This window comes from Solea senegalensis, unplaced genomic scaffold (assembly GCF_019176455.1).
Source record: "Solea senegalensis isolate Sse05_10M unplaced genomic scaffold, IFAPA_SoseM_1 scf7180000013983, whole genome shotgun sequence".
Taxonomy (NCBI): domain Eukaryota; kingdom Metazoa; phylum Chordata; class Actinopteri; order Pleuronectiformes; family Soleidae; genus Solea; species Solea senegalensis.
This window is the reverse complement of record NW_025320929.1, coordinates 51,587-75,846: the sequence shown is the minus strand read 5'-3', so window position 1 is coordinate 75,846 and position 24,260 is coordinate 51,587. Positions and strand designations below refer to the sequence as shown.

The 24,260-nt window shown below is 40.7% G+C and overlaps 4 protein-coding genes across 5 annotated transcripts; 2 read left to right on the top strand and 2 right to left on the bottom strand.

Annotated features, from left to right (window-relative positions):
* Window positions 1-1,222: 1,222 nt before the first annotated feature.
* On the bottom strand, window positions 1,223-3,866 carry LOC122760720 (noelin-2-like). The gene is made up of 4 exons (XM_044015878.1): window positions 3,849-3,866; window positions 3,162-3,338; window positions 2,906-3,079; window positions 1,223-2,122 (listed from the first exon to the last, which is right to left on the bottom strand). Exons 1-4 carry the CDS (start codon window positions 3,864-3,866, stop codon window positions 1,802-1,804), a joined length of 690 nt encoding a protein of 229 aa, XP_043871813.1. The 3' UTR covers window positions 1,223-1,801.
* A 2,319-nt stretch (window positions 3,867-6,185) lies between these two features.
* Window positions 6,186-13,628, bottom strand: pkmb (pyruvate kinase M1/2b). Its single transcript, XM_044015883.1, has 11 exons — window positions 13,559-13,628; window positions 12,523-12,702; window positions 12,306-12,397; window positions 10,369-10,500; window positions 10,103-10,289; window positions 9,740-10,010; window positions 9,515-9,665; window positions 9,278-9,430; window positions 8,371-8,537; window positions 6,834-7,015; window positions 6,186-6,746 (listed from the first exon to the last, which is right to left on the bottom strand). Exons 2-11 carry the CDS (start codon window positions 12,671-12,673, stop codon window positions 6,640-6,642), a joined length of 1,593 nt encoding a protein of 530 aa, XP_043871818.1. The 5' UTR covers window positions 12,674-12,702; window positions 13,559-13,628; the 3' UTR covers window positions 6,186-6,639.
* Window positions 13,629-15,278: 1,650 nt separating this feature from the next.
* Window positions 15,279-22,263, top strand: LOC122760721 (protein mono-ADP-ribosyltransferase PARP6-like). Of its 2 annotated transcripts, XM_044015881.1 has the most exons (23): window positions 15,279-15,441; window positions 15,631-15,708; window positions 16,281-16,375; window positions 16,459-16,519; window positions 16,900-16,990; window positions 17,075-17,141; window positions 17,227-17,376; window positions 17,461-17,605; window positions 17,693-17,821; window positions 17,974-18,069; window positions 18,171-18,263; window positions 18,350-18,475; window positions 18,572-18,637; window positions 18,736-18,803; window positions 18,905-18,953; window positions 19,123-19,235; window positions 19,332-19,404; window positions 19,498-19,567; window positions 19,674-19,753; window positions 19,857-19,920; window positions 20,008-20,092; window positions 20,197-20,269; window positions 22,205-22,263. In XM_044015881.1, the coding sequence occupies exons 1-23, from the start codon at window positions 15,439-15,441 to the stop codon at window positions 22,220-22,222; spliced, it is 1,893 nt and encodes a 630-aa protein (XP_043871816.1). In that variant the 5' UTR covers window positions 15,279-15,438; the 3' UTR covers window positions 22,223-22,263. The 2 variants fall into 2 exon arrangements, with proteins under 2 accessions (XP_043871816.1, XP_043871815.1); XM_044015880.1 differs by lacking the exon at window positions 22,205-22,263 and having other exon boundaries at window positions 17,464-17,605; window positions 20,197-20,868.
* A 31-nt stretch (window positions 22,264-22,294) lies between these two features.
* On the top strand, window positions 22,295-23,256 carry LOC122760722 (ribonuclease P protein subunit p25-like protein). Its single transcript, XM_044015882.1, has one exon. The coding sequence runs from the start codon at window positions 22,295-22,297 to the stop codon at window positions 22,880-22,882; it is 588 nt and encodes a 195-aa protein (XP_043871817.1). The 3' UTR covers window positions 22,883-23,256.
* The last annotated feature ends 1,004 nt before the right edge of the window (window positions 23,257-24,260 follow it).

The window sequence follows — 24,260 nt, the reverse complement described above, 5'->3', positions numbered from 1 at the left end:
CACCACAGCTGCACCTCCAGTTATGGTGTTTGATGCAGTGTTTCCTCACCCTTTGTTTTGTGTTTTACCTTTCTCTGAGACATCTTACTCTCTCCTCTCCAGACAGTAAATAGCACCTGAGGTGATTCAGGCTGCACATAGCAGAGAGGCAGTGTGGTGAGAGACCTTCTTCCTTTCAGATGGAAGAACATTTGTAATAGCGTCGTTACTTCTCGCTTGGTTTTAAGTGGATTCAGTTTTGAATCAGTAATGTATGCTTTATATCCACCATTCCATTCCTATCCCCCATAATACCTTGCGTGGATTACAGACGTAACGTCTGGTGATTCCTGTTGCTGAAGTGGAACCGACGTTTTCCATGGTAACTACTTTTTTGTTTGTGAAATTGTGAAATGTAATATGTGGGAATATGACGTGATCCCGACGCTCTGCCTTCTTCTACACCACAGTTTCACAATCCAGGTCCATGGGGACCGACTACCCTGCATGTTTTCCATGTTTCCCTCCTCCAACACCACCCGATTCAAACGGTCAGCTCATCAGCAAACCACCCATGTATTTGAATCAGTGTTTAAGTAACACTAAACGTGCCAATTCAACACCAGTTCTGATTATGACAAAGTACAATTGGGATTTTGAACCCATTCTGTTTTAACATAGCACTAAAAGTTAAATATAAAGAGTTAAATTGACACTTTCCTGACTGCTTTACTGTGTACACAAATAACATTAAAGCAATGGCATTCAATAGTGACTGTATTTCCCAAATAAGCTCCGAGGCACATCAGTATTCACACAGCAATAAGCTCAGTTGTGTTTTGTTAAAGGAGGTGGGAAACAAGACAAAGAGTCAGAGCCTGAGTGTCCCACATCACCAGGCCTGGGTTTTAGTCTCAACATCAGGTGAAACACAAACGGCAGGATGTTCATACGCTGTAAGACCAGCTCGATCACGTAGCCGCGTGACTGCCACCGCGGAGAGCCACTGGAACGAACAAGCTTACTGCTACGTCAAACAAAAAGACATTTGTAAAGGCTTGAGATTAAATAATGTGACATTAACTCAAAATGTTGACTGTATGTTTTGTTTACTTTGCATACAAAAGTTGGCTCATTTTCACACTCACACTTCCATTCAAAGGTCCTAATAAATGGTTAGTCCCTGGTTAGACTCACCCTTCGGTCTGTGGGCTCTCCCTACTCCAAACAGAGGCAACAACAGTGTTGTTTGACAGTAAGGTTTATTGAATGAACAACCATGCTGACTGAACACGTCCACAATCACATCACAAACCCAGAACATCTCCATCCGGTGGGCCGTCGTCCTAGCTCGAGGTTTAAACCTTGTTGAGATGTAGTTCACGAGCAAAGTTTCGGGGAGTTTTTTTTCTTCAACAATTTGACCTCAACTTGCAAAATCAAATCTTGAGACACAAGTGAAATGAAATGCAACAGAATATGGATGAGCTCCAACTGTCTGACTTCCTTCTGTCTATCAGCGGCTCTGTAGCAGAAGCAGTTAATTTTCTTGGCTTCACCTTGATAAATACTCTTGTCTGTGACCTTTAGACCGGTGTTCAACAACCATGTATCGTGTCTAGTTATACGCCTTCTCTGCCAGGAAATCATACAGTTCCAAACACAGATGGTAGACTATTTCCAATTGACACTCATAGCCATTATGTGTGTGTGTGTGTGTGTGTGTGTGTGTGTGTGTGTGTGTGTGTGTGTGATACTGCACCTGTCAACAATCAATTCTCTCCATCTCTACTGTGTTTTGTTACCATTTCCTACGTGTGATCTATCCGTCGCTCCGAATGACGTGAAACAGTGTGACATTGTAGAGGACCTGGTGTCCGTTGTTCCATGTGTATAGCGCTCTCTCTCTGGGGTTGTAGTCCATCATGCTGATGTGGGAGTACTGGTTATGGAAGGGGATGTCGGTGTATTCGTACGTGGAGGAGTTGGTGTGGTAGGCAAAGTGGACTTTGGCCCCGGCCAGGTGGGAGTTGGTGACGTACAGTGTGCCGCAGATCATGAAGGCTTCCCCTGCACTGCGCTTAGGAAACCCCGTGTCCCAGCTCTGGGCTACTTCTAGTGTGCGAGGGTCCAGGCGACTCACCTGGAGACAAGAGACACAGAGACAGTCACAGACAGTTTATCAGGTCACACAATTTTGACAAAATCCAGCCATGTCTTTTGTTGAATGAATCACACACTGTGCAGTCCATGAAGTAATCAACCAGGCTGACAGCTATAGAAACGGTGTTTGTGAAAGATATGTTCATAACACTATTTTTGTTATTTTATGCTGCTACAATTTCGCTTTGTCCTCATAATGACAATAAAAATGATTGATTCTTGATTCTAAGGTCTTTGTATATATCACGTCTATATAAAATCAGTTTTCACATACAAATGATAGTAAGCATTTCAGATTTGTTTTCAAATTAAAGTCACAATTTTTAATCAGTGCAATTACCAAAGCTCAAAGGTTGCACTTTAACAAGATTTCTGATTTTTCTGCTTCTTAAACATGAATACTTTCTGGTTTTCTGGTGTAAAGAAATCATTACACCTGAATAATGTTGGTGTGTGGCCAACACAAGACATTTGCAGCCCTACTGGAAATGACTGAGTGTTGTTTAAGTTGTTTGTCCTTGCATTACAACGTTGAATAGTTGATGTTCTGATGGCGTCGCGTGGTAATGCTCCATCACATTTGAAATCAATTATTCAGTGCATATTTAACTGAGCCTTGACTTCAAAAAATAATAATGCCAATCAAATGGCAACAGTAATGTCTCTGTCAGCTTTGTTGGGGGAGAAGAACCTGCTGACAACAGTAACTACAATTTCAAACCACAGAGAGAAAACATTGCTGCTTTTTGTTTCCAGACTGTACCATTATGTTTCCAGCATTGGGGATGGTGGTGTAGACGGCCCAGAGTCCAGTCTCATCAGCCATGAGGTCGATGTCAGAGGATCCTCCCCAGCTGTAGGGGAAGGTGTTGTTGTATCCGGCACCGCTGAGGCTGCGCTGGAGCAACACGCTGCGAGAGCGGAAGTGGTACTGAATCTGGAAAGACACACGCATCGTTGTGCGATCTTATTATCAAACTGATAATGTTGCTCTTCTCATACGCCAGCCAGTCTCTTACCAGGATGTTGCTCTGGTGCTTGTTGTAATAGAGTGAGCCGTTGTAGACCACGTGGCCGGTTCCTGCCCATGGGTGCGGCAACAGATGCTGCACAAAGTTTTGGCCCTTGGTGAAATCCCCCATGGTCCTGTACTCCAGCACACGTCTGCCCTTATAGTAACCATCCATGGACCACACCTGAACAAAGAAGGAACCGGAGGGTTTAACTCTCTGATCATAACAACCTTCACAAGCTACACAGAGTAGGTGATATTCTTCTTCCGTTTTCAACTTTAAACCCAATTTAAATCAAGTGAATTTCCTCAAGAGGGACCTAGACTTCTGCATCTCCTCTGGTCTCTGTGTAAACGCTGTGATGTAATCTGGACTGTGATGGGAGAGTATTAACATCTGAGCAAGCCGATCATGGCCAGACCACGCTTAGCACGGGTCTAAACAGCCCGATTGCTTCCTCACATCTGACCACAAAAACCATTTACAGAGGTGGTTTGAGGACGCATTTGTCCACATTCTGAGCTGCATGAACACAATCTGTCCTCAGGCCGGATTAGAGACTGCTGACGTCGTCTGATCAGTGCTACTTACTCTACATCAGTGCTCAGCTCCTCTTGTCTCTCTTTTTTTGCTTTTTTAGATGCTGACACAAGACACATTTGTGATCGGATCATTGAGGACAGATATTAATACCAGATCTGAAATGGCCATTTGACCAATTATAGTGCAACATTTAAGGACATAACTATGTTTGACTCCCGCCAGGTTTGGTTCCTCTTCTCTCAGGCTCGGTCAGGATCAGAGAGTAAATTATTTATTATTCGCTGATGACGGTGAGTAAAATGAAAAATCTTTTAATCATTTAATGAACTTTAAGTCAAAGTCTCAGATGCTAAATAACTGTGCTTTATTTGTTTTTGGTTTTACTGCATCTTTCTTTCCGATATGAGGAAATGTTTTAATAGAAATAGCAATTACCTGAAAGAGTTTTTGTGCAGTGCGTCATTTTTAAGTGTGACCTCTTTGTTTGCATTTTAATCTGGATAACACAGCACAGAGGAGATGAGAAACAATGTGCTGCTCTGAACGTATGCATGCAAACAATTCAGCTTTCAGGTTGCCCCACATTCCTGCAATTTATAAATTCCTGTAGATAATTAGAGGTGATGAATTATACATCCTGGATATGGAAGATTAATTCCCAACGTCCCACAATTACTCAGTTAAATGAAAATTAAAAGTAAAACCAGGTAATCTGAGAGTGATGAGAAGAGGTGTAAATATAGGGCAGCAGAAATGGGGGAGGGAGATGGTGAACAATCAGGGATCAAACAAATGGACGAAGAAAATAGGATGAGGAGACAGAATTAACGGGATGGAAAGAAAATTGAGTGTTGACAGCATGGAGGGGTTGATTAGGGATGTGAGGTGAAGTGGATGAAAAAGCAGAAAGAACTGTGAAGAGAAGATCTTTTGAAAGAGACGTTCACCAATCCCTCAGCAGAGAAAAAAGTAGAGAGGGGAGAAAAGAGTGAGCACATGAAAGGGATCTTTCCTTCTATGGGTCAAAGAATAAGAACATTTCTCCAGCAGTGGCAGCACCATTTTAAATTACAGTTAATTTGTAGACATAATATTTAAAATCCACATTGAATTAGACTTTCAGACAAAGGTAACTGATTGCAGTGATTCTGAGGGCTTTCAATAACAGTGTTCTCAGCTTGTGGTTTGTGAAGAAAATGAATCAGACTGATTGCTCTCTCTCTACACCATCAACACTCTCTTCTCATTATTTGTTCTCCTCTAAATACCTCCCTTATTTTTCTCCCTGCACCAGCAGCCCATTTAATGGAAACTTTTTTAAAAATTCAAAGAACAGTGTTTCAAAAGGAAGTCCCTTTGTGCTCTGGCAGATGCAGTCTTCATGCATTTGAACGCACCATTTGCTTCATATAAATAAGCTCCAGATGCTTATTATACAATGAACGGTTTGTGCAAAAAAGGTGAGCGGGAAATGTTTTTCCCCCCCGATGTGTCTTGAACTAACACCTTCATTTTGGAGGCTGTTGCACCATTTTGATTCCTAGTCACTCCCTCATGATCACTGTTGTGAAGACGCAACAGGAGCAAAAATAAAATAAAATAAAGAGCAGGTTCTGTGTCATAATAAATATCCCTGTGTTCACTTGAATGCAGTTCTCTGCAGTGTTTTGAATATGGAATAATTTAGTTCCCTAATGCTCCATCACACTCGTAAATCTGCCATTTCTATGCGACAATCCAGTCCCGACGAACTAAATAAATGACATAGTGAAACTAAAGCTTACAGGGAACATAAACTGTATAAGTTGGGCTGTGTGGTGCAACACCCGTGTGTGTTAGGCACAATTCATTTTAGCTGCTGAATTCAATGCAATAAAATAACATATGGTCAATGATGCTCAGCCTAGGAACGGCATGGTTTTGTTTTGTTTGGGAACAACAAATAATAGCCATGATTATAATCTGTTATATACTTGAGTCATTACTTGCTCTGTTTGTGGGGTGACAACTGCTGGATTAGTGAATATATATTATATAACCGTTAAGCATTTGGGTCAATCAAAGGAGACAGAACCTTTATTTTTTATGTTATCCAGGATAAATAGTGGACAGATGTGATGTTTGCTGTCCTGTAAGAACAGAGCTATGGTTTTATATTTTTGACTTGAATCCAAAAATACACACCGCCCATTCAGGGTTTCACAATAGTGAAAGAAATTGTGCTTATTGAACGTCAGATTTTTATGGAGACAGTGTTCAGTTTTAAATACCTGAATAGAAAATGACTAAAGAAATTGATGCCTTCCGGTTTGGAATTCTTTTAGTATTTATTCACACAAACTTGTGAGCCTCGTTAGACTGATTAATATTGAACTCTAATGGTGTCACCATGAGGCCTTTGGGTTGTTAAGTACTATTTACCAACTTTCAATATATGGATGATAATTATAATAAGCAGTGAAAGACACATTTGACCCAAGAATTCTTTTTAATAGATGGACAACAGGTCAGTTCAGAATGATACAACTTTAACTTCTGCACAAACACACTGGAGGAGACCGTTACGGCATCTAGAACCGGACAGTAAACAAACAAAAAATGAGGGAAATAACAGTAAGCACATGAGAGATCGGTGGTACGTGCAGGCTAACAGTCATCTCCACACTGTTCAAAGTGCAAACAGTCAGCACAAATGTGACAGAGGAGTCTCAGCAGCAGGATTTAGACAATACATTGCACATATCATGGTTGAGGGGAATTGTGGTGTTAGTGTTAATGACTAACACCATCCAAAGTCCTTTGAAAAAAAATGGCCTTGGTTTTGACTTCCTGTTGCTTACACAAACCAACAGACAAAAAAAGTTCCAACACAGGGGAGTGGGCAGGGTATAGGAGAGGGAAGGCACAATTACGAGTGATTACTAATGTCCTTTGTTGAAGTTCAAGGCACCAGCACCACTCTCATGGTGTTGGTGTAACCTGAACCTGGGCGCCAGCCAGTCACGACAAGGGCTACGTCACCGGACTTGCAGAATTTGCGGTGCTTGCCTGTAGAGAGACAAAAAAAGAGGAAGGTTAACACAATCTACTTTTAACTTTTGACTGAATGTTTCAACAAAACTCATCAACACTTACCAACTTCCAGGGCAAAGTTCACACGCAGGTCAACGTCCTCAGCCCAGACATCGTTGGCGGGTTTGGTGTAGAGAACAGGGTAGATTCCGCGGTACAGGTGAGCCTGGCGAGCTGTCTGGCCATTGCGGGTCACAGCGATGATGGGAGCGCGGGGCCTGTACTTTGACAGCAGGTGAGCAGACCTGCAGATAACAAATACAGGTTAAACCAAAAAGATGTTAGTCTGAATGTGTGCCTTTGAGAACACTGTAGTCTGCAGTCTGGATGAATGTCCACTGTCCTTCACACTGTGCTTTTGTCCTCATCAGTCAAAACGCTTGCACGCACAGTTAAGCCGAGCCACGGTTGAAGCTCAACTAGCGTCCTTGTCCCAGTATACAAGATCAAGAGGGAATTTGATATACTGAATCCAAGTCTGCTACAATAGGTGACAGGTTCCCGTTCAGCTGTCTTATTACATCACAGCCCATAACAACATCAGCTAGTGACCAATATTGGTAGCGTATCGAGCACCATTCTTTTTCTTTCAGCCATCCATTAATTTCAAATTACTGAATTCTCTAAGCGAAGTATAAATTTGCTCTTGTTGTCAGCACAAAAATACACCAGTCTGAGTTTCATCATGTTTTTCCTCACTCTTCTTCTATGTATTGACGTGTTTTATTATTATTATTGTTATCTGTATTAGAGTGCAGTTGCTTTTAGTGGCTTGATGATTTTCCATTGCTACCTGCAGCAAAAATGCTATGCTACTGTATGTGAAAGAGCTGAGAGATGCTACAGAGCTCCATAGAGTTGAGTGAAACTGCACAACTAGGGGACAAAAGTGCAAAGTCATGAGATAAAACACAGTTGGTTCATCACCAGAGAGTCATTTCATATCCAAAAATGAAACGTAAGCTCAGAGGGGACCGTGCTTTAGCTGTTGCTGCCTCTGCACATTAGACAGGTCTCTTACTTTTAAATCTCTTCTTAGTACTCATCACTTATTAGTGTTGATGTTATTTTATTTTAATTAGTTTTTATTGTGTTGTATTGTATTGTATGGCTATTTTACCCATTTTTAAAAAAAATTATTTTCATGAGCTTTTATGTCTTTTATATATTATTCTATCCAGTGCCACTGTGGTTGCTTTAAAGTGCTTTACAATGAAGTTGGACTGGAATGTCGACTAGATGTGCAAACAGTCCTGCAACCTTCTCTTAATACATAAATCAATAGTAGAAATCCACCCAGCTAACAGTGATATGTCCTCTGTGTCATGTGCTCTGTGAGAACGATTTCCCAAATGGAAGAGGATGAGCAGGCTGTTAAAATTAACTTGTGAAATGTCAGGGTTCAGATCTCAAAAGGTCACGAGTGGAGCAGAGATTGTGCTGTAAAAGTTGGTCTACTTTTCATCGAGTCACAAGCTTAGTGCGAGTTACGCAGAGTGTGGAGGAGGTGTGAACAGAGTTTGTGCACTCTCTTTGTTCAGAGTAGGTGTAGCTGTAGAGGATATTATGAATTCTACGCCAGTGGAATTGTTCTTCTCACCTGCCAGACTTGGTGAGCACAATGATGACACTGGCGCAGCACTTGAAGGAAGCCTCCACAGCTCCTATGGCGACGGCCTCTGTGGGGTCACGCGTCAGATGAGAGATGCGACGCAGCTCCTCGAACATCTGCCTGTGGAACATGGCAGCCTCAGCCTCACGGGCAATCTGAACATGTCAAAAGAAAAAAAATGATTAGACAAATAAAGAGTTGGGCTACAGTCACACAACAACTTTAAACTGCAGCAGTTAGTTTAGTTTGTATTTTAAGAACAAAACAAAGGGCTACTTGTTTAGTGCAGAAGTCTTCATACCTGAAAGCACACTGAGACATGAAGCTAAATATCAGCCACGGCCATGATGTTCCTGGACTGTTTCTGTGCACTGCAGGTCCTCAAACACACACACAACACACACACACACATGCTCATAACAATGTTAACGCACAATACAAGACAAGTTGTTGTTTGGTAACCGATTTGGTGAAAACAGGGACACACAAGACAACATCTCACACACTGTTAGTGACGTCAAACCTAATATTTCTTTGATATTACTATTTTCTATCTTGATAATCAACTGGTCATATGGAGATGCCTTATACAGGATAAGATCAAAACTCTTAGGAAGCATTTTTTCCCCTTTTTAGTCACAGAATATTTTTCTCATAACAGACCATGAGACCATGACAAAAGAAGAAAAGCAGAACCAATTATCTTTTAGTCCTGAGTTTGACAAACATCGTTTCCCAAGAGCACATGAATGCACCATATGCTGCAGACTATTATTTGTTGGCTTCTACTGATAATGCTTCCTGACTTATGGCGGCTTTGAGTGAATGTAGCTGCTGCAAACTGCACAAACACATGTGCTATGATATACACATCATAGCAGAGGCGAGTGTTTACCATGTGCTGTGTGTGCACAGCCTCCAGGGGGTATTGTCCTTTGGCAGTCTCACCACTCAGCATAATGCAGTCGTTGCCGTCCAGCACGGCGTTGGCCACGTCACTGGCCTCAGCACGGGTAGGGCGAGGTTTCTTGGTCATGCTCTCCAGCATCTGTTTAAGAAAACATTACCACATGTGTCTCTCTGCACACTAAACAGATTGCTTCCATGATGGCCATGATATGACGTGACGGACCTGTGTGGCACAGACAATTGGCTTGCCAATCCTGTTACATTTGCCAGTCATCATCTTCTGTGCAATGAAGACCTTCTCTGTTGGGATTTCAATGCCCAGGTCACCACGGGCGACCATGATGCCATCACTAGCCTCCAGGATCTCGTCAAATCTGCGAGAGAGAAAGATAAACAATTATCTGAGGTTTCAGACCGGTGCAGCCAGTACTGCTGATCCTCCACTCACCTGCGCACACCCTCGTGGTTCTCCAACTTGCTAATGATCTTGATGTCCTTGCCTTTCTCACCCAGCACTTTCCTGACAGCGTGAACGTCAGCACCCTTACGGATGAAGGAGGCAAAGACCATGTCGACGCCCTGCTCCAAACCGAACTGCAGGTCCTGAATGTCCTTCTCAGACAGAGCGGGGAGGTCAACAGCGGCACCAGGCAGGTTAACACCCTTCTTGCTGCCCAGCATGCCGCCATTCTCAATCTCACACACAAGGTGGTCGCTGCCTTAAGACACACAACATTAAAAAAATTTTAATTTTAAAGTTTAGCAGGAAAAAAAAACCCAAAACAACCTCATGGCACAAACTGGTTCTTACCGATGTCTTTGACTTTAAGAGAAATCAGACCATCATCAACGAACACGTGGCTGCCAGGCTGCACAACCTTGGTGATGTTCTTGTAGTCGAGCCACAGAACTTTTTCGTCGCATTTCTCCATGTAATGCTCGTCCAGTGTGAGCTTGATGGTATCGCCCTTCTTCAACTCAACCTCAGCAGTGCCACTCTAAACACAAGTTTGTCATTTGTCAGGCTCAATGTCATGCCAGAAAAAAATAATCGTGTATAATGTGACAAGAACTCACTCCCTTGATGAGTCCAGTCCTGATTTCTGGTCCCTTGGTGTCCAGAGCGATGGCCACTGGTCTGTAGTCAACAGATCCTGGACCAAAACTCTCGGCTGCATCACGAACGTTCTTGATGGTCTCAGCGTGGTACTATACGATGTGGGGGAACATAGAAAAGCATACACCCATTTCTTGAAAATGTCTTATCATTATAAAACTGTACATACAAATGTTTTTGTTGTTAAAAACAATGTTTTTATGTACGTGACAAGTTCTTAGTAAAGCATGCGGGCATTTCACATACACACACACACACTGCTTACATAACTGTGGTCATTCTTGAATGACAACTGCAACACAGGACTTTTTTTAGGCCATGACATTGTTCCCTTTCAGTGCACAGACATAGCTACACGTACACACACACACTGACTAGTAAAAACAGTAGCCTTAAAAGTGATTACAGTCACATAGGGTATTTGTCAACTTCTTTTATAAAGTCCTCACGGCCGGCTAGTTGTGCACTCTGTGTGTCGAATGAAAGTTTTTTTACACATAGTCTTTCTTCTATAGAGAAACAAAGAAAGCTGTTCGACCCGGAAGGCATGAAACTCTTCTTTAACAAGGGTGAGGGGAGTGAGACAGACACAGCAATTTCTATAACACAGATTGTAAACAGTATATCCCTTTAACACCTAAGCCTCAAAATGTCCATCTGGACTTTTGTTTTGCTTATTTTAACCAGAAAAGGTCCTGTGAGTCAGTGCTTTTGCCCATTTTTGTGAAATTACCGTAATAACCACCTGTTGACATTATCTTGCAACTTCTCAGCTTTCAGAATCCGTTCAGAAGCACAAACTGTTACGGTAATGCAAAATGCGCTTGCGCCAAAGTGTCATCTTCCATACGCTCTGTGTTAAAGTTAAACTAATTGTATGCTGATTCTCTTTCTTCTTTCAGCAATAGATACTGTATATACAAATAAAACACATGGAAATGTCTCAAAACAAGATAATTACTCTGTCTCCTACTCAAGAGAAAAGGAAAGACAGACTGAAAAAGTGGCCTTGAAGGAGAGCAAAAGGGATTTGTTTTGTTGCCGAGTTAAAATAACAACACTGCTGGCCCCACCTTTAACAACACATAGTCTATTCCATAGACATGTACAGCTGCTGCACTGCCTACAGGAGGACCGAGTAAAGATACTTGTAATCTAATCTAATCTGAACATTACTATTCAGTTAATAATAAACGCCTCACTGTGGCCTCTCTGTGTGTCCTCTGCTTGTCCTGTTGCTGCCAGTCTTACTCTAAGACAAGTCCTATTTATAGCTGCATTAACAACTGGCACACCAGTGAGACAGACGTCAGGTTTGTCTTTCACTTTTCAAAACAAATCATTATAACCCTCAACCAACTTTGGTTTTATGATTTAGAGCAATGTCTATCAATCAATTATATAAAAAATTACACCACTGGGTATTGAGTTACAGTGAGGGGAAGGCAAATTAATGCAGTTAACCTTTAAAGATCCAGATACCAGATGTGTGTTAATGCTACAGCTGATGGTGACCTTTCATTGGCCACTCCAGTGACAGTGGAAAGGGTGAAGAGGCATGACTTTTAAGTGTGGGGTCAGTAGTATAAGGTCCTGGCTGTTGAATTCCCAAATCAAGCTACAGCTCCGAGCCAGCACCGAAGGGGCAAGTACTAGTTCACAGCTCACATTACAGTTACCAGGCGACAGGAGTGAACTCACACTGCCACTGCTGCTGTAAAGGGTAAATCCTCTCCGACTCACTCACAGAGGACAAAGCTACTGCAGTGGTACAGTCCTGTCTGGGTTCAAACTCATGGCTGAAGACAAGGTTAATGGTAAATGAACTCCTGCTGGGGTTTGAGGGATGAGACGTCCACCAATCTAAAGAGTGTAAGGGATCACAGATAGTACTCACTTCATGTGTGCCATGAGAGAAGTTCATTCTTGCAATGTTCATCCCAGCCTTGATCATTTCCTTGGACTTCTCCACAGATCGAGTGGCAGGTCCTACAACAACAGATGAATTCATTCAATAAGAGATACGTGATGTTTGTAAGGATTTCTGAAACCTAAATACATGAGATAATCACAGGGTGATTTATAAACTGAGAAAGAAATGGGAAACGTCGAACCAATTGTGCAGATGATGCCAGTGTTGCGAGACACGGCCGGTTCAGAGTCAATGTCCAGCAGACACATGTGCTCGATGAACGTGTCGGCCATGGCAGCGTGCAGCTGCTGGCTGTGGATGGTGGCAGAGCCTGCATCCTTTGACTTAGACATGACTGGATATGTGTTTGTGGGGAAAATTCCTGAGGAAACAAAGAGATATCAATGATTGATACAATTATCTGTATTTTGTTGGTGTTGTCATGATGCAAACCACATCTAAGGAAAATATGACTACAGAGGGGGTACAGAGACATATTTAGACCCTATGACTGAAGAGAAAGTAAGACATTTGCACTGGTTATTTTCAAGGGGTGGAGTGGCTCAGTGGTTAAGACCCTACCTTGTGTACCAAAGACATCATGGTCGCAAGTTCGATTCCACCCCTGGCTAATTGTACTTGATTCCATTGTAAGTCGCTTTGGATAAAAGCGTCTGCTAAATGACATGTAATGTAATGTAATGTAAAAACTCTATCAGGGATGGGTGAACCAAACAGAGTCTCTGCAAAAGGCAACAACCGACTGTGACTGTCTGACTGTGACATTCCAGCAGGACTAGACTGTGTGTGCAGCTGTAGAAGAGGAGCTGGTTTTAATTGAAAAAAGTGTAGAAAGGTATCTTTAAAAAGGCACAGTGGAAATGTCAGGATTCAGATTACAGGGCTGCTACAATGGAGGAATGCACATGCCTCTGCCTCTGCCTCTCTCTCTCTCTCTCTCTATAACTGTGATTGTGAGTTATTTCATTTTAGATAGATAGTTTAAAGTCATGTTAAAAGTGTTATGAACACACAGCTTATTAACAAAACAAAAAAAACATCATGTTACATATAAACATATTAGATTTCTGAGCAATAGCAGAAACAATACATTACAGCTCTGTAAGGAGACATTTCTTGAAAATCACTTCATAATCTAATGTTCACCTTCTGAGGAAATCTAAAACAACACAGATATAAGCAAATAGAAAAAGTTAGGTCTTTTCACTGTCACTCACCTCCGGGATGAACTTTGCAGGGACCAAAGCGCCACTGCTCCTGTTACAGCCACACCATATATACTCCTCACTGACCGGAACTACTTTCCTGTGTCACCGACACCCGGAGCCAGACGAGATAGGCTGCAACACTTAAGGCAATATTACACATTTCTGCAGCAAATTATATAAAAGTTATGTCATTTAATTTAAATGTTGTTTATTGGTACAAATATTAAACCCGGTCCCAGGTTGTTTGGTAAAAAGTGCAGAAGTTGGACGAGTAATGAGGCAAGGATATAGCGCAGAAACGAGTGCTGTTCGGCCGGGCACTAAACGCTGAACACACCAGTGGCGTACACAGACATTTGGATGGGCGGGGCAGGGGCGAAAATGAAAAAGGCACCTACTGTGCACCAGTGTAGCAGACGCCACTAATACACTTCACCGATTTGCATTTAGCGTTGTATTACTAGAATAGCGGTAGTATTATTGAACAATTGTGCTCCCTCTCTCTCTCTTTTACTGTCTTGATCCTTTTTTTTCTCTGTACTGTATTTATTTTCACATTGCTAAAGTTATTACATGTTTATTGCCTCGTTTGTTTATTCGTCTTTCTATTTGTGAGCAGCCTGAAAAGTAAAGGACACATTTGGATGGAATTTTCTGGAGATCACACTATGGCCCAAGGATGACATGATACTATTTGGTGTTTTTTTTTTTTTTATACAGTTGTTGACCTGTGGGAAACTGAGCAACCTTGGTGGAGGTTTAAGTGCTTTCTCTAGTTGCATGCATGTCTTGCCCATGTTATTTACTTGTTACTACAAAAAATACTATTTAAATAACACACATCCATAATGGGTTTTTTTTGTACATGTACAGTGTCTATTGAAAAACAGCTTATATACAGTAAATCCAATATATAACACAGTCTTGTGCATTCTAATTTGTAAATGTTTCCACTGCTGTATTTGATCTTTTGATATACCTGGTTGTATATTTAAATTTAAATACACAGGGCCACAATACAAACACACGTCATATCTAAGTGGATTACTCTGGAAAAGCACTTGTTGAGAGATGACTTGCACAGATGTATGCAGTCCTAGAAGAGTCTAATCTGGCCAGACTGCAGAGCAGCAGACGGTTCCTAATAAAGGCTAACTGCTGATTAAGGTCAGACTGTGTCTGCAGGTCACAGCAGACACTCAACAAGACTGATAAAGGCCAAACATCACAACAATCACCACACATCAAATCTGACACTGCAAATCTTCTTCTCGTCAGACTTCAAACTGATTCATGAGCCTCACATTTCAGGAATCCTGGATCATACAGCATGTTTATGTTTTCCCCTACTCCATTTTATGTACTATACAGTATATATATATTGAAATAGGCGTCATTCTGACCAGACAAGCAGAACAAAGGTTCTTTGAGTGTGTAGTAAAAGCTCTGGAGCTGCAGGTCCTCAGTCTTACAGACTTCTCAGCCAATCAGGCTGTCGTTATCTGCAGCCAATCACAGGACACTAAAGTCCAAGACTGGACGTGTTTGACTTCCTGCCGTTGGAAACCAGAGTGGGAGAGAACAGGACGGACAGCCGACCTGTCAAACTGAAATATGCATTTGTTTTAGTAGTTTCAAGGTCACATGCTGTATGAATTTAGCAGATTTTCATCCATTTTACATTTTCTCTAAAGGAATTTTTGGAGATTTTTTTTTTACCATGAAGCAAAGGTAATAACTTTTATTTTACTTCATTACTTCATGTTTTTGTGTCATTTGCAGAGACAGATGAATTCATTAAACCCATTTGTTCTCCCGGTTTTTCAGTTTAATTGTGTTCGTCACAGCGGAGTGAACATATTTTTGCTGAGAACTGATAGACAGAATACATGGTGAGTTGATGTAACAATGTCTGCATGTGTGTTGTTATTAATCCACTCATTTATTTAGTGAAACCAATTCTACCTTTAACAGTTCTGATGATAGATCAGTGAATTGTTTTAGAACAAAAGGCTGTGCATTGTTATGTTTGGGTCCAAGGGACTAATTAACTGCAATTAACTCTATGACTAACTCGACAGGAGACTGATCACCAGCAGTGGATGGACGGACAAACTGATGAGGACAGTGACTCAGAGGAGAATTTGTGTGGAATACAAGTAAACATTTGTCTCATTTTCCTCTACACCAGCAGATTTGACAATGAAAATTTTTTTGTATATTTTGTTTATCTAAAAGGGACAGAGAATATAAATAAACATCAGTGTGCAATACACATCTAAATATGCCCCCCACAACCCTCGTGGAGGATAAAGCAGTAGAAGATGGAAGGATGGATTATTTTGTTTCAATATCTGCCTAAATGGACCTTTAAGTGTATTTTGAAGGTGGTGTATGTGGGGCTTCCACATATAACTGGTTGTAAAATGTCCCAGATTTTGGTGTATTTACCAAGCTCAGCTGGTCTAAATGTTTGCACCTGTAAGGCTCCTTGCAGCCCCCTATGGCAGTGGCCCTGGTTACAATTCCATTTATTATTTCATATATTGAACAGGCAAACTTGCCTTTTTTAGACAATCAAAACTGAGATAGTGATGTTTCTATATAACAGCAGAGGAGTTTTCGTAATCATTAGTGCTGTTTCATAAAATGTGTCTAGAGTTTTGAGCACAGTTAGTGCCCAGTTTGTGAAGCATTAACAAGGTTAGTGCATTATTGTTTGTCTCATCAGGAGAGCTGTACCACTGGGCTGTGTCATCACCCTCAGCTGGAAACAGACGTTGAGTCAGTCAGGACTTTGTATTCAGACTCTGCAATATCTGTCAGGTGAGAGTCTGAGCATCTTTTCTCATTTATGCCTGCTTTTTTTAATGTGTCATTAAATGTTCTCCTTACTCTTCTTATTTTAGGGTGTACGACTCAATTGATGATGTGGATGTTGACTTAAACATCAATACCAACTTCCTGGGCGTAAGTTAAATTTACAGTTGACAATGAAGTATCTTCATTAAATATATGTATTATGCATCTTGTTGTCTCTTTAAAAAGTCCAAAACTACGCATAATATAGTATAGCTGACTATTTGTCCCTTTTCACTAAAGGTGTTAGTTCTACTGCATGGAATCACTTTTTCAGGGATGTCCTAAAACCTGAGGTGTAATTGAGATGAGGAATCATAACTGATGTGTGCTTCATTCATCCATATTGTCTATTGAAAAATTCCTCTGTTCTATAGAAACATCCTGTTCGATCCAAGATTTATCTTTCAAGGTTCATTATTCTGACAAATTTGTCGGTTTCAGAGCCTGTACTCATATGTTTGCTGTCGTAACACCATTTGTGTCCACAGGAGGAGGTGGCCAAAGCATGGGGGGTTAATTCATCAGAGCCCATTGTTATCCGTCTGCACTTTTCTCTCTCCCAGTATCTGGACGGCCCTGGTGAGCATCAACACTGGTGCAAAATAAAAACTGTAAAAGTCTAAATCAGAGTGACAGCTCATCAAATCATATTTCACACTGCAGCACCTTCTGTTGAAGTCTTTCAGCCAAGCAACTCAGATCATTTCAGTGTCGGGAAACAACTAGAGAAGTGAGTGTTTCTGTCATATTATTTATGACAGTGATGAACCTGATCAGATAAAGACAGACATTTGTCTCTCTTTCTGTTCCCCCAGTATTCTCACACTCTTCATATCTCTGGAGTGGAAACACCTGACAAATGAGAACATCGTGGTCCAACAGAAGAGCAGACACGGCCGGTTCAGACCAAGAGGCACGATCAGGAAATTTGGCACGAGACTAAGCATCTGGTTACCACTGTCAAAGTAAGATTTCATTCATTCATTCATCTCATCAATTTGGACTGAATCTGTTCCTGCTTGTCTGTTTACATCTCCCTGTCTAATAAGCAGATCCCATCAGCACCGCAAGGCAACAATGAGAGGAAAGATCATTTTCCCAACGATGAAACTGAATCGTTTCAAAAATCACATGAACTCTGACACTATCAAGAATCCCACAGGAGAACTCTTCACCTACATGCCAAGTCGAAAGGTTAGGACTCAAAAATAAACTGCAGCTCCTTCTTATGTTCTGATTGTGTAGTAAAGGTTTGTGTGTTTGTGTGTTGTTCTCCCACAGAGGGTGAAGGTGTCATCTATCAAGCCATCACAGATTAGCACCAAACAGCTGATAGAGCTGCTTTTCTCCTCCCAGACCACAGTGCACTGTAAGAGCACCCCCACTCTACAGCATGGATTCCTACTACAGGTGAATGCAGCTCATTACAACAACACTATCTATCTATCTATCTATCTATGACTGACTCTAGGTCAACAATAAATTAATTCATTTCACTTAATGCAGACTCACATTAGGATAGTGTGTTTATATCATCATTTGCCTTTCACTGTTGTACACAGATAATGAGCTACGCTGAGCAGAGAATGTCAACCCTTAATGAATTCTGTGTAATCTGTGATGAGCGCCACATGTTTCAGAACGGCCCTCTCTTAAAGGTACATTTATCATTTATTATAAATAAGCTGAAGTGAAATTTAGAAGAACAGTACTGTGACTGTAAATACGTTTTGATCATTCTGTTTTGTTTGTTTTTTAGCCTGCAGTTTGCACGAGGGAGCTATGTGTGTTTTCCTTTTATACACTGGGCGTTATGTCCGGGGCTACAGAGGACGTTGCAACTGGTGCAGAGGTTGGAACCAAATAAAGGCAACATTTAATATCATACATGATCGATCATAGCCAGATTTATTTATGCCAATAATCTGTGCTCTGTAGGTGATTGACCTGCTGGTCGCTATGTGCAGAGCTGCTCTTCAGTCTGCACGCAAGAGCATCATATTTGAACCGTACCCTTCGGTTGTTGATCCTTACAACCCAAAAGCTCTGGCCTTTAGTCCAAAGGTAGGAACTAAAGGAGTCTAGATTAGAACTGGCTGGATTTGAATAATAACCTGAATAGTATATTTCGTACTGAAACATTCCTCTTTATTGTTGCAGAGAAGAAGCTATGACAGGCTGCAAAAGGTGCTTGACAATGTCTTATTAATCAGGAGAATGCCACAGGTGACTGATCTTAAAATTTACATCATTTACATTTAGTTCTCCTTGTCTGAGAAGAACCTGGATTGCTGAATGTCATCCTGATGTTGAATCTCTTCCAGGGTCAACATTCTGAAATAAGGAAACAGATGGATAAGTTAGATCCTCTTGCTTATCCCTTACTCCAGTGGTGAGTGGGACCATCAAAACGAGCCTCTCTCTCATATTGTTAACATTAACGTGTGTTTCTTAGGTTCATACTCAGATGTGTGTTTGTATGTTTGACAACAGGATTTTAGCAAGCAACAGATCACACATTGTCAAGCTTCCACCGCACAGGGTACGATAGAGCAGTTTACACTTTACACAGACTATGATTCTTTAACGGTTTTACAGCAGTAGAAGTTAATAATTAGCTGCCAAATATTAGACCACACGCGGTGTTTCACACTTTATTTCACCGCTGTTGCTACTCTCTCTGCCCTTTTCACCCCTTCTATGTACAACAGAAACTGAGGTTCATGCACACACCCCATCAGTTTCTGTTGATCAGCAGCCCGCCCTGCAAAGAGGCTCGATTCCAAACTGCTAGAAACATTTATGGCAGCACTTTCGCTTTTCAGTGAGTAAAATCAGAGCTGCGGCACAAAATGAACAGTGCTTATATACATGCTGAATAATGCTCCGTGTACTCAGCCCTTATTCTTCCATCTTTTAGTGGTTCCCACATTGAAAACTGGCACTCTATTTTAAGAAATGGACTGGTTAACGCCTCATACACAAAACTACAGGTCGAGTATAAAACAAACTTTCAAACAGTCTTTTAATCTACAGTGGAGATTTCATCCCACAAACATACTAAAGTTAAGTCATTTCTATTTCAGCTTCATGGAGCAGCCTATGGGAAAGGCATCTATTTGAGTCCAATCGCAAGCATATCTTTTGAATATTCAGGTAGGAATGCTCTCCTTAACATTGACCCCAGTGTATAAAACTAATGCAACATGAGATCTTTCTGCAGATTTCCACTGATTTAATAATATTGTTTATCCTTGTGTAGAGATGGGTAAAGGTCAGCACCAAATAATAGCCAAAGATGATCTCCTAAAGAAATACAACAGAATAAACAAAATCAGACAGGTACACCACAAGATCATTGACATTCATCCTCTGCTTTGATGCACTTTGCACAAGGACACCTTCTCGTTTTTGTAACTCATCCTGTATTCTTGCTATGTTTTAGGGGGAGTCGGGGCAAACAAGATTTCTGCAGAGCAGGAACCTGAACTGCATTGCACTCTGTGAAGGTAAATATGGGATAAAAGTGCTTGATTTTTTGTATTATAGGGTGTGATTTATTTTTTTCCACCAAATCTGTGTCCATGTCTTGGCAGTTATAACATCGGAAGCCCTTCAAAAACACGGGAACATCTGGGTGTGTCCGATATCTGACAACGTGTGCACACGCTTTCTTTTTGTGTGAGTAAAATATGAAGCAGCAGAGACGTAATGATGATGTCTCGCTCTGCGTCTTCACCTCATCTGTTTCAGGCTTCACTCCAGATTTCCTTTGTCCTTCTTAGGTATGAAAACGGTCAGGTGGGAGACGTCCACGTCAACACACAGGACGTCCACATCCACAGGGAAATTTTACAAGTAATTGCTTCACAGTCGTGCTGAGAAAACAAATATCCTCTCACTGTACATATACTTCATTATGATGTAGATTTTATATAAAAGACAGAGGTCTTATAGGAAGGAAAATACTCATAATAATTACTAATATGTAATTATATTATGACATGATGGAAGAAATAGTTGTTGAATCATGCACCTGTTAAACCATTTTGCCTTGTCTGTTTCAGTCCAAGATAGTCTATTTCTACTGCCGCTCTCATTGAGTGCATTTATGACCTAATTTTTAAAAAAAAGGAACAATACAACACATCAACTGTACCCTTTTCATTTACACATTCACATTACTTGTTATTTATGTAATACATGTGATTCACCACAAGATGGAAGTGTAAGCAAGTGTGATTAATAGAGCCAATAAATAGGTAATATTTTGATAAGATAGTTCTTTATTAGTCCAGCAGAGGGGAAATTTACATTGTCACAGCAGCAAAGACAGTAACGATAACGATGATAAATAATAAATGTGCATTTCCAAGAAAGTGCAATATTGAAAGATATTAACATGTATGACTATAAAAAGTTAAAATACAATGTACATTATAGACAGTTTTCAGAATATGGGCTTGATATTTACAGTAGAAACAAAGATTGAACATGGGATATTATATATGTATATTGCACTTATGTGAAATTATGTGTAAAATATTCATAATACTAATAATAGTGAGTAAAATGCAGAGACAATGTAAACATTGGATTATACTATATGAGCACATCTGAAACATTTCCATAAAACAACACGAAATAACAAGTCACATACAAATATAAGAAGATATTGTTCACACCATCAAAAAAATGCAAAATAACCGAATTGCTGTTATATTGAATATTCAACAATGAACAATTGAATGACAATTAATAGGCATTATGGCCAGAGGAGTATTCCCTTTGGTGCCAGCTGCATGAACGAATTGTATCTTTGTGTTCATTGTTGGAGTCAGTGAATAACAAGCTGTGCTCAGCATCCTCTGAGGCAGAAACACACCATTATAACAGTATAGTGGTTCCATATGAGCCCCACAGCTGCATCCCTATCCCCCTGCTCCTCTTAAGAGAATAACAATGGAAACACCTCTGTTTGCATCTGGACAGAGATCAAATCTTATTATAGTAAGTAGCAGCTCCAAGATATGATTGTCCTAGTAAATGCCAATGACTCAAATTTTTGTAGGATGCGTTTTCTTTATCAGCCCAGCAGGTGATGGACTGAAGGGAGGTGAAATGTGGACTTTCTAAATAGCTGTATGACTCTTTGTTGCTGGTGCAAAGGGAAACATAATTTTTTTCAATATAAGTTGACCCTGCAATGGACTGGTGACCTGTCTGGGGTGTGACCCCACTTTTTGCCCTATGTCAGCTGGGATTTGCCCCAGCAGTCTCTCCCCTTGTGGAGGCTAAAGGGGTAATAATAAATAAATGAACATCTGTACATATTCATATCAAGCAGACTGTAATGTAAATATCAACAGAAAAAAGAAATCAAGAATATGGACAAAATAGGACAACATGGGCCAATTTGTTGCCTTGTTAAATCTAAGCAGTATTTATTTGTCCATATAATTAAAGCAAAATCCTTCTATTCCAAAACAAAGAAACTAGAAGATTAAATGTTGCATGTGCCTTTAAGAGCCACAATATCCCATTGTATATGTCTGTCTCTGAGCCTCATATGTGTTCGTTGGCATCAGCTGTCCTCAGTGCTAAATGGTTCAAGGGCGCCGTTTCTTTCACATCAATGGGATTAGAAGAAAAAGTGTCGTATTTATTATGCTGGCAGTCATCTTAGTATAGTCTAGAGAAAAAAAAATGCATCACAGACAAAGAAAATCAAGATAAGACACAAGTCTGGATTACAGGCATGCTCAGTTTTTTGTTTTTTTTTGCTTTTTGAAGAAAAGAAAACTGCTATAGATCACCAAGGCTGCAGGTTCAGATCCTTCATCTCCGCCACTGTTATTTTGTTGGACTGAACCCACGGGTCAGATGAAGAGTTCAAGTGAAGCATGCAGCGCTGCAATGGAGCCACAGTCGGCTTCACTCAGTCCCTCTCTGCCGTCTTCATCTGTATCTACAAAACCTGGCCAAAGCCACTTCAGGAGAATCAGCCAAACAGAGGACGGGAGCCCTTATCCAATCCAAGGTCTAGTAGCAGACACTCTGTATATGAGAGTGAAAGGAGGAAGCAAGATCTGCAATTTACTGAGGTTTGTGACAGCTCGCATGCAAGGAGAGAGTAGAGATGATAGTGGGAAGTTGCTGAGGCAAGTGGTTTTCACTGGCTCGGGTAGAGCAGTCACCAAGACCATCACCTGTGTGGAGATCCTAAAACGTAAAGTGGGAGGACTGCACCAGGTGTCCAAACTCTACTACAAGACAGTGATGGAGGTTTGGGCGAATCCACAACAGGGAGCAGCAGGTACAACCACACAGAGAACAGTTCCTGCCATCTGTATCCTGCTCTCCAAAGACCCACTGGACCCCCAGGACCCAGGATATCAACCTCCACAAAACCACACAGAGAGACAGAGAGCTCTGCAGGAGGACTGGAGTGCATGGTCCCAGCTTCCCTAACCAAAGTCTAACTGTATATCATGAAATATCAGAAATGTGTTATTTATGAGGTGATCAGAGGATTATTTCATTGTACCTTTTAGCAGCTTCAGATTTGTGCAGATCCCATACATCAAGTGTAAATAAAATGTGGATAAAGTCTTCCGGTTTGTCAAATAAAGGAACCCTGGAGGTAAGAATATAGTGAATAGACACCAGGGGGCGAGTCCATTGGTTCCAAATAAGAGCTCCATTTGAATGGAATTCTTTTTCCTTCTAACTTGATTTACATCAGTAACCATTTTATTGCAGTGGTTTTCTCAATTGCCATTTTGGGGCCTTCATCAATAAAACATGATGTCACTTTTGTAAATTAGTTTTAAGTTAAATAATAGTTAAATAATTAAAAACACAGGGTGGTGTGAGTGACAGCCAGCTGGTATCGTCCACTGAGGAGTTCACATTCTTATTGGTGATGTCACTTGGTCACACCTGCCTCAAAGGGTAAAAATTAAAGACCTTCTTTTAATCCATATTATTTAATCAGTAATGCATCTATGTATTGAGGTCATGATAGTATAAATAGCATAAATCAGTTGTAGTAATATATGTGCATATTTAAATTTTCATTATTTGTAGCAGTACAAATAGATAGATAAGTAGTTGTATTTACTGCATTTGCTCGTATTATGGGGGAAATGTATTTACATAATCAAAGGAATGATTAACCTCTGACTTTTCAAAGCATCTCAAGTTTGTTTGTAGTGTTGTCTGTGTTAGTAAGAGTTTATACATTGTATTTAATCAACTTCAAGACAAAAACACACAACATTAGTTAACAACACGGTAAAGTCTTTTGAAAAGTATTCGCCTGTAAGGATTTATAAAGAAAGTTTGTCGGGAAAATATATTTTTTTGTCTCGTTTGTCCATGTCACGTACCATATGAGGTGTTATACCGAGTTCTGCCTGCCTGCCAAGAATTGCATACATCTGTCACGAACGCGCACAGCTGGAGCGGTTACCATCGGTCACCAACAAGCTCATACTTTTATAGCAAGCTACAACTTGAAGGCGATACATTTTTTGCAGAAAATGCACCCCCTCTTGATTGTATCTTATTGTGTCATAATGTACTGTAGACCATTATAGGTTTCATCGTTTTACAAATGTAACAATAAGCTCACGAAATAACCTCTGGCAAATAACGTTAATAGTCACTAAGTAATTGAAAACATACACTTCTGTACTCGGGTGACTTAGCACCACTAATAAATCCCAAAAAAGTATCGCCTTCAAACCGTACTTTGCCATAAAAGTACGAGGTTTATGTCCGATGCGATGGTTTCCGCTTCAGCTGTGCGCGTTCCCGTCAGAGGCATGCAATTCTCGGCAGGCAC